We start from the raw sequence: 14,489 nt of genomic DNA, 5'->3' as shown, positions 1-14,489 counted from the left end.
AAAATTGCAGTAAGTTATGAAATAGGAACTACCACCAGCACTTCCTCCCCCCAACAACTATTTTAGGGAAAGATTAAAATCTGGGATAAAAAGAATGTTCAGCCTGACTGAAATTGAAGATTGAAATAATGAAATCAGGAAGAAAAAAAAAGTACTAAGTATTTCAGTTTTTCTTGTACCGTGATTCTGACATATTATGACCCCTGCTATAGTGTTACTTGATGATATGGCTTCTGACACTAATTTAAGAGTAGGTGACATAGAACACTGTATTTGAATCAGGAAACAATGGTAAATCAGATTCAGTTGTTCCTGGTCCTCTGGAGTTTTACTAGAAAACTGTTTGCTGCTGGAGTGCCCAGTCCAATCTATCAAATCCAAGCCTATTTCAGATATAGTTCAGCCCAATGAACTATGGTGCTCTATCACTCTGTAATACCATATGTATTTAGGATAGAGGTAATCTAACCTACATTTACTAGCTAAGAGGTAAGGTGCTAGAGAAATTAGGTGACTTGGGCTCCCTCAGCTATCAGTGAATCCCATAGATGACACCTTCCTGAGAGATTATCTCCAGCTGTCTTGAGAGTCAACTTCTGGAGATACCTGTCTTTTAAAGAAATAAAAAAGGAGCCTAGATAACTAGTATAGATAAAATACCCAGATTTAATGCAGACCAAGTTAGATGGATCTTATTTCTGTTCTTTACAACAGATAATTAAATTTTCCAGTAGCCCCACTGAAAATCTTTCTTAAGTAAGTGGGCCCTGTACATAGGGGCAGCAGCAACAGGAGAAAAGTAGTTGGCTGAAAAGTATCATATGGGAATTCCTAAACAAAGGAATATGGATGTGTAAGTTTATATATACAAGTATGTTAGGTATTTAGGCACCGTCAAATCAATGTGCAATATGCATTGTTTCAATTAAACGTGCTTTAAAGCTGAAAACTTTTAAAAAGTGATATGATTATAACTGAACATTTCAAAAAGTCTCCTCTACCTTTAAGGAAAAAAATATATATCTAGTTGTTTCTTTGAATTCCTTAGTAGGTGTTACAATTGAGTATTTATCACAGTTTCACTGCAGGCTGCAAGACTGAGCAAAATACATCAAAACCCAGTCAGAAATAGTTGCTGCAAGCATTAAAATGCCAGTCTGTTTTTTTCATATTTCATAGTTCTCTACAAAATAATTATAAAATTACATTCAACAGACTGCGGTATCATACTTTACTGTGTACATTTAAAACTACTCTGCAGATTTTTTTCAGAATCCTTGTAACTGTGCAGTGTAGGATGGTTCTGTGCCATACAACTGCATTATACTGAGTAAAAAAAAATCATCGAAGATAGTCCATACCCTTTCTTAGAAGGCATTGTGGATATTTTCTATTATTAGATACATGTTATGGTTTTTCACACATTGTCTAAGATCTTAATACATTATTATGAAAGGTTTGTGGCATAATATTTCATTTTGGCAATGGACTGGTTTGCAATGCATAAGGAAAAACTGACATGCAGGAAAGCAGTAGGGAGCCTCGCAATGTTGGGAGCACAGACTGCTTGGGTACCTCTGGAAAAACTCAATAACTGCCATTGAGGCATCTCAGCCATTCATCTTCACCTTTGGATGGCCAATTGCCTTGGAAAATTTGTTTTCATGTTTGAGTAATAGATAAATATGTCCTCATTCACACATTTACATGTATATTAGTTGTTAGAGTCTCTATGAACAAAAGAAATTAGCTTCCATGTTTACGTGCTTGCAACTATCTTATACCCCAAGATTCTTCATTCTGGTGTTAACTGACCTAAACTATAAGGGAGTATTTATGCACAAATGTCAGGATATAAAGTTTTGTGTTTTACCAGGGGTGCATGTGTGCCCATTATTTGACATATTTGATAGCTGATTTTTTTTCAGAACAGAGTCAGACCTGTGTAACATGTGACAAAGTATCTAGACCAAGCTCCTGTATGAAAACTTAGGCTATTATTTAGAAGGAAATACTAGACCTAACAGAAAACACTAATGCAGTAACTTTAGAGGCAACAGTTCTGTAACCACAGGGTAGCACACACAGCTAGTTAGAAACCTCTTTCTGGTGAATACACTGCTCCTAGTGGTTTAGACTGAAAATAGTCCCTGTATTATATCTGTAATTGGTAGACTTGCACTACAAATGCACTTTTAAAATTAGAATATGACTTTTTTACTTTTATTTTTAGATTCCCTATAGAAACAAATTCTGTGAACATTGCAAAAAGGGTATTTTATGTTTCCCATATCAGTAATGAAAAGGCACATCACTTCAAACAGAAGACCTGGTGATATTGCATATAATTAATGTGTGCCACAAAATGGGTATTTCACAGCATATTGAAAGTACTAGCCTCTGTTATGTTAGGGAACCAGAGATTATATTAATAGAGTTATTTTTTAGAGGATCTTGACCAAATATTCCTGATTTTAACTATGGAAAAAATCAGCAAGTTTGCAGAACTACTCCATCCCTCCAGAAAGCTTGTTGTAAGATGCTTTGGTTATTGAGAGCCAGATCTAACCACCACCAATGCCTCTGAGATATTTTCATTTTTATTGTTCTTGAAAGCAGACCGATGGTAATTTGACTACAAAGGAAAAACAGCTGATTTGATTTTTATTGAAGAAATATGCTAAAATATATTTGCCAATAGATTTTTTTTTATTTTTTATTTTTTTCAGAAAGACATAAGGGGATAATTTTGTGAAGTTTTTATATTAATTTGCACAAAAATGAAAAAAATAAATCTTAAAACCATGTACAAGGTCCTGTCCAGTATGATAGTTAAGTGTGTTTGTTTCTTTGTCATCATCATCACCATCATTATCTTAAGGCTCTGGGGTGGTCTCAAGAATCAGATTTAAACAGCCTTGTAAGGCAATTTTTGAATATGAGAGGACTGGAGGTGGTCGGCCATCTCCTTTGGGCTACTGAGGGAATTTCAACCAGCTCCTGAATGTCAGTCTTTTCAAAAGGTGTTAAAAAGAGATGCATCCACATGTACCTGAAAGTTAGGAGATTTCCTTTACATCATTTGTCAAAATGCTCTTCACAAACATTGTGTTAAGGTTGAACATGTGTTGGGTGTCAGCCAAAAAGAAGTACAAAAATGAAGAATTATGTGTATTCAAAACGTGGCTGCTGTTTTAGTGCAGATACAGTCAGTATTTCATTTCTAAATACAGAAGAGTTCTGTATACCACTACTGTGTGATGGACCAAAGTGTATAGTCTTCTCCAAAGGTCTATGTTAAGATGTTTTTAAAGATTCCCTTTTTTATTAATCTCTTCACCTGAAAGTTACTATAAAATTGACACTTTCCTCTTTTCTATCTGTCATTGTTTCAAAAGGACAAAAATTATATCCTGCCTTCTTCTATGTGAGTTGCTTGTTTTGATAGACTAAAGATTAGAGGCTTGGTTCTTTTCTGATTTTTACACATGGGTAGTTCCAGTACATCATATTACCTGAGTTCCAGTAAATCATATTACCTGATTTACATCACTGTGAAGTGATAGAAATACAAGTCTGGGGCTATGAATGTTATGTATCAAACAGTAGGTATGTTCTGTCACTTAAAGCTGGTCAGAATTTTTTTTTAATGCCTCTTTCTTTTTTTTTTTTTTTCTATTTTTTTCTTTCCTCCCCTTTAAGAAATATGAATTTGTCCAGTAAATTGAAACCTGTTTTCCTGCTAGACCAGTGGGGAGGTTGTGGATCTAGGGATTGTTTGTGGAGCCTGCGAGCCCTTGGAAATAGGGACTCTGTGGCTCCCACATTTCCTGCTGTAGTCTCAAACATGCAGGAACCAGAGCTCTGCTATCAGCAGAAGGAACCCTGGGAGCCTAAAAAATACTGGTTTGTCTGAGACCTGCAGGCTTCCTTCTACAGAATTGAATGATGTTGCTTTTGCCACATTTTCCTCAGTCTTTCTGTCTCACCCTTGGATAGGGAGTTTAGAAATTTGCAGAACCCTACAGGGACTGGGTTGGCTTTATAGCTGGTAGTCATGACAGGGGTCATGAATAATCAGAAGTATAGAAAAAGTGGAAGTTAAGCTAAGCCAGAAGGGGGCTTTGAACTTAGAAGATGGGGCAGTGACTTCAGTTTATTTAGAAATACATAATAATAATAATGATAATAAGATTACTTCAAAGTGTTTTTTCCCTCTTAGGCAAGGCTTTTCAAAATTGATCTTTTTGACGTTTCACAGATATGGCATTTCATGGAACAGAAAATCTTTTTAACAGCTCTTCGGAGCTGTTAAAGTGACAGAGGACTGTTCATCTTCTCAATCAATGCCAGACTAGGGCTCTGCCCGAGCTGAGTTGATAGAGCGTGAACCTTAATCAGATGATTTTTCTCCTGTGCATTGTTACAGTATTTTAATCCCCAGGTGACTCAACCATGCATTCATTACATTCTCCCTAGGGTTCATTCTAGATAATTCTTGACATGAACATATCAACAGCCGGCTGCAGTGATGTGTGAGAAATTACAGGTTAACACATATTTCAAGAGAAGTATACTCCATTAGTTGGAGTTTAATTCATTTTTGCAGGTATTAATTTTCAATGTTTCAATGGCGAATATAACCGCTACAGTCTTTTTGAGAGAAATGAATATTTGGTTATAATGGTGACTCATTTTTAATATTAATAAACACTTCAATAAACTCATTCTCTGCCATAAGCAAATAATCTAGGGAATTGAGTTCATTTTACCTTTTGGTCATTACATTACTTTCTGGGCCCATTCATTGCCTACTATGTATCCGGTGTGAACGATTGCTTGTAGCTCCGAGCTGTAACTGTAGCTGGAGGAATTAGCCATGTGTTTACACAATATTTTTTCTGGACCATCATTGTGTGGCCACTGCTAGAGGAACACACTGAGACTTTCATGCAGCTAATATAGTTGATGTACCATAGACGTATATAAAATGGTGGCATTTATAGTGATACTTGGCCACCAAATATACAGAGGAATCTAGCGAGGCTAAGTGATGCAATAACATATTCAGGTCATCATCACCAGCATACCACCATTCAAGGAAGCAAAATAATTTTGTCAGTGAAAGCCTCCCTCAAAGGCTTACTCCCTCCTCTGGAGATCTTGGAAAGGTGTCTGCATGTACTGTAATGTTAACTTTTGTAATGACACCAGGGCTTAACATTTGTGTCCTTCACCTTTTGAATGATTTATTTTCAAAAGTGCATGGAAATACATTGCTGTGCAAACTGTAAACAAGTTCAATAGGTTTTGTTCTGTCAAATCAATCCAAATGTCATATTTTATTGCAGTGTTGCTGGTGATTGTCTTTCTTACACAGCTGTTACTGATGCCAGAGAGCTTGCTCTTGTGTGAGGGGGCAGAATTAAGTCAAGACCACTAGAGATGGAGACCCTAAATCCCTGTCTATTTCTAAAAGCTAGTTCAGCCTCTGGTCCCAGAATGCTGTCCCATGCATTAGAGAAGGTACAGCATGAGATAATAAATAGGCATTCTGCAGAGGACGTTCAAAGTCTATAAACGGATTTCAATTTTTAAAGGTAAAAATGTACTATTAGTAATGGCCTCCTAACAGTTTCTGGAATATTATGAAAATGATAGAATCAGATGAGCCAATATAATGAATCTGTTCTAAGGTTGTATAAGAACTGAACAGAATACTTCAAAATCTGCTTCCAAAACTCAATGACATTTCTCAACAGGTTCACAATTATGTTTTGGGGAATAAGAAAAGGAAATCAAACAAACAACACTAAAAAAACACACACACAGAGCTCCACCCAGTCAAAAACAAAACAACAGAAGAAGAAAAAAAAAAAAAAAAAAAGCTCAAAAAAGCTCCATGTATACAGCCAGTTTCTCAGTAGCTGTAAAGTCACACAGTTCTTTTGAGTTCAATGAAGCTTTGAAAATTTATGGAAGTTCAGAACATGGTCTAATAAATTGCGGTCTCTGGAGTGTGCTTATATATGTGTACATAACTGTATCTGTGATGTTGTCCCGATTTTCTTTATTTTCCAGATAGTTCTAATATATCTTTGTATACTAAACAATAAGACTAGTTTAATATTGTGAGCTTCATCTCCCAGATTGTTTGGTATGTAATTAGGAAAAAAGATGTGTAAATAGTCTTCTCAATGAATGTGTGGGGAAGACCATATTGAAATTCATAACTGACAGCAGACTAAAAAATATATCAAATTATATAAAATATATCATTTTTGTTTTGTTTTGTTTTGTTTTTCTGCTTCATTGCACCTTTAACCAAAAGCATGTAAATGCTGTGAAATTCATAATGGAAGGTTTTTTATGGGAAAAATGAACCATATCTAGTTGAACCACAAAATATCTACATTGTTGGAAGGCTGGCATTATCAAGAGAAAAACAGATTATTTTTTTTAAAGTCATTTTAATCACATCAGTCATTTTGCAGCAAGAAATGCAAATGTTCATATACTACAGATTGAGACTCTGAAATGTTCTGACAATCTGTTATGTTGTGAGTGATGTTTCAGTCCTATCACTCAGGGTTTTTTGTTTTGGTTTGGTTTGTTTTTTATGACGATAAAAAAACAATAGTCATCTCTGTCACATGCTGCACAGGATAAAAAGCCTTTCAGTTTTCTTAACAAGAATCAGATGGCCAGGGTGCTGCTGGAACGCGGAGAATATGCCACTGTCTGTTCAAAGTACAGCATAATGAGCCAGACTAAACACACTGGACAATAGAGCTGTGGGGGGAAAGGGCTTCTCATGGATCCGCAGATCAGCTGCAGCTTTAACATCTAACTAGTTTCATTTTTCATCTTTACAAGTTCCATTTCCCTGTTTTGTTGCTATAAGCTACATTTCAATGAGCAGACTTTCCTGCCTAGGTGATGATATTTGTGTGCTTTGATAAGGATATCATGGATTATGCTAGAAATAATTTCTGTTTCTTTTCTCTTTCATAGTCACGACCTATTCCCTCACACCTTACTTCAGCAGTTGCAGAGAGTATCCTGGCTTCCGCCTGTGAGAGTGAAAGCAGAAATGCTGCAAAAAGGATGCGGTTGGATAGACAGCAGGTACTGTTTTGTTTGGGGGTCTTCCACATCCATATTTATAAATCCACTGGACTCATTTACATTGGGTACCATGCAGAAGGGTGGTGCAATCCCTTATATATTTCTTGCGAGCAAGGATAATGAAAATACAAAAGCTGTAGTTCTTTAAATGATATGCCAGCATGTCTTTGTCTATATATATTTACATAAGCTGTATGAGGGTGCCTGGTTTATTTATAAAGTCCATCTGAATAATGTTACATATTTGATTTTTAATGGTTATAAATTTTGAGGACATAGTGTGCAATCTGCCTACTAGACTTACAAGTAACAGAACATGCAGTATATATGTTACATAGATATCAGAAACTGTGCCTGTATACATGAGTCAGAATGTTTAGCTGTGCACATAATCTCTTTCAAATGTTTATATGTATTTGTAACTGTAAGGTGAAATTGTGTATCTTTTTGAAAATGCCTATTTGCCTAAAACAGAAAAGTTATTATGATATATGTATATATATAAATGCTGTCAGGTGACTTACTAGTGAGTTTTTTAACCTCGTATAAATATTTATTTTTGTATGTGATTGTGCACCTGTTACATTGTGTGTTAGGATTTCAGTGTTTTTAAATTGCTAAGAATCACATGTTTTCTTTCAGTATTTTAAAGCCAAACTGGTAGCTCATTTTACACTGATTATTTAGTTGCTCTGAAGATACAGTGAATGTCTAAAATTTTTATTGAAAAAAACTTTTAGGCTTTATTTCTCTTTGTGATTATCAAAAAGCCCAATTCTAGTAATATCTCAGTTGTTTCTGAGATATGCCTCAGTCAAGGTAGATAAACTTTTTGTTTGTTTGTTTTGTGGAATTGACTTCTTTCAGGTCTTTCCCTAGCTAAAGAAAGGATACTTAATACCACACTTAGATTATTGTGTACTTAGGAGCTGAGAGGAGATATTGCTTTTCTGCTCTTATACTTAAAAAAAAAAAAAAAAAAAAAAAAAAAAAAAAAAAAAGTATTTTCATTAAAGCTGTACATTTGCATTAAGATTTACAAACCACATGTCAAAGCATTGTAATGTTAAGTGTGGCTTAGTATTCATTCAGGTTCTGCAGGTTTTATATGCTGTCAATTTTTCTCTGATTTGTCAAGCAACAATTAAAAAAGAAAACTACAAACTCAACGTGCTTGCCAAGGAGACTAAGAAAAGACTTGTACAAATAGCAGTTACTTTCATTGCATTGTCTGGAGACTAACCTGACTTCAGTAATTACAAAAATAGTGGCTCCTTAGTGCAGACAGGGTAAAGCAGAGTTTTTGAGTGATTTAAATTATAAACACATAATACTCTCCAAGGAGTCAGCTGTTGAAACAAACACATTGAAAAAGCTGTAGACAGAAGTCAGAAAGCGTATTAATAGGATTTTTATTAATTTTATTTGTGGTACTACTATCACTGAAGGATTTGGTAATGATTTTCATTGAGGGTAATGATTTTCATTGATGTTGCTTTACTTTTACTTATAGAATTCAAAACTTGTCAGTAGCATGGCTCCAAACTGATCATGTTTCTTTCAAAGGTGATGTTAAAGTAGCAAAGTTGCCTAACAAGAAGATGCAGTGGAGTCTGCTTTCTTCAGTTCCTTCATCTTTTTGTCAGTGAGTTACAAGAACATTGTGGAGACAGTTGCAAATAGTCCCAGCTATTTGGTTCAGTAAACAGTAAATTAGTTCAGTTGATGTAGATTTGGTACTTGCAAAACTATTTGTGAATTCAGGATAAATTTGCTGAATAGTTTTGTCTGGAAAAAACAATGTGAATGTGTTAGCTAGCTCCATAAAGCCTACACTAAGAAACTTACCCTAAAGGGGGGAATAGTTGACAGTTGTTAAAGAAGTAGAAAACCTTGGTTCTAGCCCCAGTTCCATTGAAATGTAATTATTTATTCCAAGTCCATAATATTAACAAAGTAGATTGAGAACAAAGCATTCCAGAATATATCTGACTGGGGTATTTTAAACCAACTACTGTGTTCAATTCTCATGCTGAGGTGGGAGGTGGACCTGTATCTAGGGACAGTCCTTTATAGATAAAAGGACTCTATCCATCTTTTATTATTTTTATCTTTATTTACTTTTAAATTTCATTCACTTTTCTTATATATATCCCAAATGATTTCTTTTTTCAGTGGATTATTTCTTAAATAGATTAAGTTCCTGCACTTTGGTTACAACAATCCTATGCAGTGCTACAGGCTTGGGGCAGAGTGGCTGGAAAGTAGTGCAGAGGAAAAGGATCTGGGGGTGTTGGTCAATACTTGCCTGAACATGAGCCAGCAGTGTGCCCAGGTGGCCAAGAAGGCCAACGGCATCCTGACTTGTATCAGGAATAGTGCAGCCAGCGGGACCAGAGTCCCCCTGTACTCTGCTTTGGTGAGGCCACACCTCAAGGACTGTGTTCAACTTTGGGCCCCTCACTACAAGAAGGACAACGAGGTCCTGGAACATGTCCAGAGAAGGGCTACAAAGCTGGTGAAGGGCCTGGAACACAAGTCCTGTGAGGAGCAGCTGAGGGAACTGGGGGTGTTTAGTCTGGGGAAGAGGAGGCTCAGGGGAGACCTTATTGCTCTCTACAGCTACCTGAAAGGAAGGTGTGGGAAGCTGGGGGTTGGCCTCTTCTCACAGGTAACTAGTGATAGTGCTACAGGGAATGACCTCAAGTTGCACCAGGGGAGGTTCAGGTTGGAAATGAGGAGACATTTCTTCTCAGAAAGAACAGTCGGGCATTGGAGCAGGTTGCCCAGGGAGGTGGTGGCATCACTGTCCTGAGGGGTGTTCAAGGAAAGGTTGGAAGTGGTGCTTAGGGACATGGTTTAGTGGGTGATATTATTGGTTGGGGGATGGTTGGACCAGATGATCTTGGAGGTCTTTCCCAACCTGAAGATTCCTTGATTCTATGATTCTAAGGTTGCAAAGGTTCAATTCACCCTGCTTTTTTTTTTTTTTTTTTTTTTTTTTTTTTTTTTTTTTACTGTTCCATAGCTTTGAAAACAAAAACAAATTTAAAGCAAAACCAAACCAACAAAAAACTTGTTTTCTTGTTAACATAGCTCTAATTTTGCTTTGTAAGTATAAATTTTTAATATTGAGCATTAAACAAATGGGGTGGACTCAGGCTTTAAGGACTCTTCAGTGGAAGTTTGGGAGGAGAAAAGGGGAAAAAAGATGTAGATAATGAAAATTACCACTTCATAAATTTTATCAAGAGAGTTTCTAACAGAGGACAGACATTTGATGGTTCTGGAAAGTAGATTGTTAAGAGGATCTGGTAAGAGCACTCATTCAGCACTTCCCCTCAGACATGAATGGAAGCATTGCATTAAAGATGCGTTATTGCATGCAGCAGAGTGAAGGATTGCCTTTTATTTTTCCTCTAGAGGGGGTAGATCTGCCTTAGAGCAAGATGTAATTTGAATCCTCATCATCATCTTTCGAAGATGTACAAACATACATACATACATATTTTATGGGTAATATTCTGAAATATATTTTTCAGAATGTGGCAAAAGTACATTTACAGATATAGATAGAAAACCTAATGTGTATGTATGGAGGACTTTCCAAGGAATCTCAGTAATTTGATCAGCCAGATCCTTTTAAAAAACAGGGTGGATATCAGAAGGTCCTGGTCACACTGCCTTGTGTGTTCACTCATGTGTTTTCACACGTTTGTTCTCTCATTCTCTGTCCCTGCCTATAGCTATGCAGAATATGTCTATGTATTTATGCTGCTGAAAAGCGCCTGCTGCGGGTATGTTGTCTCTGGCTTGTGGGTTCTATGGAGTGAATGGTATGTGTTTTAAAGAGTTGCAGTGTCCCCACTGAACACTGCCACCTCCACCAGCAAAGGTGGTTGGTGTCAGCCTACTTTCCCATTCCTTGCCTCACTCAGATAGCTTAGGGACACCTAGCCAGTGCTAGGATGATTAGAGTCTGTGTGTTATGAACAACGAGTCATATGTCCAGTCCAGAAATTAAGATAAAACCTCATCAGTTTCTTGAAATCCCTTTCTTTCTTTATTATTATTTCTCTTTCATCTTCTCCTTTGTTTCTTCTCCTCTCCCTGGCATGACATGGTCTCGTAACAAGAAATTGTGAGCATGCTGTGTGTAGGTCTCTAAGGCAAGTCTGTACACCAGTAAAATAATATGACTTTCCAAACTAAATATGGCTTTGCCTACAGTAATAGTGATTTGAATAAATAAAATATATCTGAATTATTGCTCAGCAAAAATAACCAGCTTAAAAGTCAAAACAATGGAAAATTTTAAGAGCTCAAAGACTCTGACTGCAAAAATCCAATTTTGAAAATAAGGTATGGAAGCTGGTCTCACTGGCATCAGTTACTTATTGTCAATTTTTTTTTTTTTTTCATAACAACCATTTATTTCATAATTGCATACAATGTAATCTTGTCTGTAAGGAAATTAGTACCTTTCCATAGTTTTTGAAACTAACAGTAAAAGCATTGTCAGTTTCTGAGACTTCTGGATAAGGAATATAAATGTGTTTACCAGCTCGTACTACAGTGCTTTGGCTGCCTGGCTGTGTTAGATATTGCTCAAGTGATCTCTTTAGCTTCAGTGCATTTTCATTATCTTGAAATCAAGCTCTGTTGATTGGCCTGTACCTTACATGCTGGAAGTTACATATTTGAAATATATTACTTGACTGAAGAGTTCTGTTGCTTTCACTTTTTAATTCTGCCTGATATTAAAAATATTTAAATTCCATTCCATTAATTTTATAGGTTTATATATTGAAATTTGTAGAGGCTTACTGATGCTACTGCCAAAATATGAAATGCCTACAGACTGGCCTGGATTTGGTTGATTTTCCATCGTTCATATGAAGAATGAGGATGCAAAGGCAATAGGGAGCTTTTGTGTTGTTCTCCATACCATCTCTGCAGAGTCCAGATTCTAAAACAGTAACTCCAGTCTTGAATTTTGAGGGCTTTATTTTTTTATATCACATTTAATCAAACATGTAGAAACAATAACTGGAATGACCTTTTATTACATGCTTTAGTCAGAAATAGAAGAGGCATTATCTGAATCTTTATGGTTTCTTGTGCTTTCTATTGTCTTGGTTGGGCAAAAGGAGAGCTGTTAAATAAATAGAAAAACCTGGAAAAAAGTCATCCTGACATTACTGTACTGGGCAGTGAATAGAGATTGTGATGCTTCTTCTATGTACTGCTGCTGTAGAGGCCTCAGCTCTGTGGCTCTCTTTCATGTCACAGAAATGGAAGTTTTGTTTTGAGTGTTTAACCATTGTCAGTCTCTGCTTCTTCAGAAAAGTTATTTCCATGATGTAGTTTTTATAAAACCTCATCATAAGACAGTGTACAGCAGGCTAGGGTACTATGGTGGTTTTACCTTGCTGGGCAGATGAGCTCCTACACAACTACCCTCTTACTTGCCCTTCTCAAAGGGAAAGTGGGAGAAAATACAATGGAAAGGGTTCGCGGGTTGAAATAAGGAAAGAGAGATCATAGAATCATAGAATCATAGAATATCCTGAGTTGGAAGGGACCCTTAAGGATCATCAAGTCCAACTCTTGACACCGCACAGATCTACCCAAAAGTTCAGACCATGTGACTAAGTGCACAGTCCAATCTCTTCTTAAATTCAGACAGGCTCGCTGCAGTGACCACTTCCCTGGGGAGCCTGTTCCAGTGTGCAACCTAAATTTCCCCTGCCTCAGCTTAACCCCGTTCCCGCGGGTCCTGTCACTGGTGTTAATGGAGAAAAGGTCTCCTGCCTCTCGACACCCCCTTACGAGGAAGTTGTAGACTCACTCAACGATTATCATCTCAGGCAAAAGAGACTCAGCATAGGGAGATTAATAAAATCTATTGCCTATTACTAACAGTTTAGAGCAGTGAGAAATTAAAAGCAAACTAAAACTACCAAAACTACCACCCCCCCTATCCACTCTCTTCTACATCCTCTCCCCGAGCAGTGCAGAGGAAGGTGGAATGGGGGCTGCGGTCAGTCCCTGATGCTTCATCTCCACTGTTCCTTCACTTCTCTGCCCCTGCTCCCCCTGGGGTCCCTCCCACGGGATGCCGTCCTTCCCAAACTGAGCCTGCGGGGGCTGCCCACAGGCAGCAGCTCTCCAAGCACTGCTCCCACATGGCTCCATACCATGGGGTCCATCGCCCAGGACCAAACTGCTCCAGCACGGGTCCCCCACGGGTGGGCAGCAGCTCCCCCCAGATCCCCTGCTCCTGCGTGGGCTCCTCTCCATGGGCTGCAGCTCCGGCCCGGGGCCTGCTCCTGTGGGGGCTCTCCATGGGCCACAGCCTCCTCCAGACCACATCCATCTGCTCCACCGGGGGCTCCTCCACCCATGGGGGGGTTGCAGCGTGGAGATCTGCTCCATGTGGGACCCATGGGCTGCAGGGGGACAGCCTGCTCCACCAGGGGCCTCTCCACAGGCCGCAGGGGAACTGCTGCTGTGTGCCCAGAGCACCTGCACTGACCTTGGGGTCTACAGGGCTGCTTCTCACCCCTCTCTCTCCCAGCTGCTGTTGCACAGCAGTTTTTTTCCCTTTCTTAAATCCCAGAGTCCCACCCAGGATAGCTCCCTGGCTCAGCTCTGGCCAGCAGCAGGTACCTTTGGAGCTGGCTGGAGCTGGCTCTGATCTGACATGGGGCAGCTGCTGGGCTCTGCCCACAGAGGCCACTTCTGCAGCACCGTAGCACCAAGCCTTTGCCATGTAACCACAATACAGATAATCTGTGGAAAAAAAAAAAAAAAAAAAAAGTGCAGGTGGATTAGCCTTGTTACAATTCTTTCTGAAATTAAAAAGACCAAGGAAAATTCTTCAAGGGAAGATCTAAGAGCAAATAATAGTTTATGAAAATTAATATGTTCATGTGAGAAGCACCTGCTCTTTTATTTTTCCTAAGGATGATGAAAAGTTGAAATTTTCCTTTGGAAAAGCAAATAGAACAATGCAAGGAAAAAAATGTCTTTACTTTTATGGGACACAAGTGGTTGGTTGGTAGTTTTGTTTTTATTTTTTATTTTTTATTACAAATGCCTTATGTTTCATTGTTTTGTCCCTTAGAACTGATTTTTATCACGTGCTGTCATGCTGCAAAATTTATGAATGAGCATTTTCCTTCTAACTGAAATAAGGTTTTGGGGATCAAGACACAATGTGAGCATCTGGGAGAAAGGAGGGAGGATAAATAGCAGAAAGTAGAACAACTGAATCATAGAACATTATGTTTCTAGAAGTGTATGAGCCTTTTTATAGACTTTATAGATAAATAGCCAGATCATTTAGAAAACTGATC

General features: G+C 37.9%; 1 protein-coding gene across 5 annotated transcripts in view; it reads left to right on the top strand.

Annotated features, from left to right (window-relative positions):
• NOL4 (nucleolar protein 4) overlaps positions 1–14,489 on the top strand; it is a 192,754-nt gene that overhangs the window by 147,128 nt on the left and 31,137 nt on the right. For all 5 annotated transcript variants that reach the window (XM_072034644.1, XM_072034643.1, XM_072034645.1 and 2 more), the window contains one exon: positions 7,015–7,128. In XM_072034644.1, the coding sequence (XP_071890745.1) occupies positions 7,015–7,128 (114 nt within the window). The remainder of the gene's footprint in view (positions 1–7,014; positions 7,129–14,489) is intronic.

This window comes from Anas platyrhynchos, chromosome 2 (genome assembly GCF_047663525.1).
Source record: "Anas platyrhynchos isolate ZD024472 breed Pekin duck chromosome 2, IASCAAS_PekinDuck_T2T, whole genome shotgun sequence".
Classification (NCBI taxonomy): Eukaryota; Metazoa; Chordata; class Aves; order Anseriformes; family Anatidae; genus Anas; species Anas platyrhynchos.
This window is presented reverse-complemented; position numbering and strand designations above follow the sequence as displayed.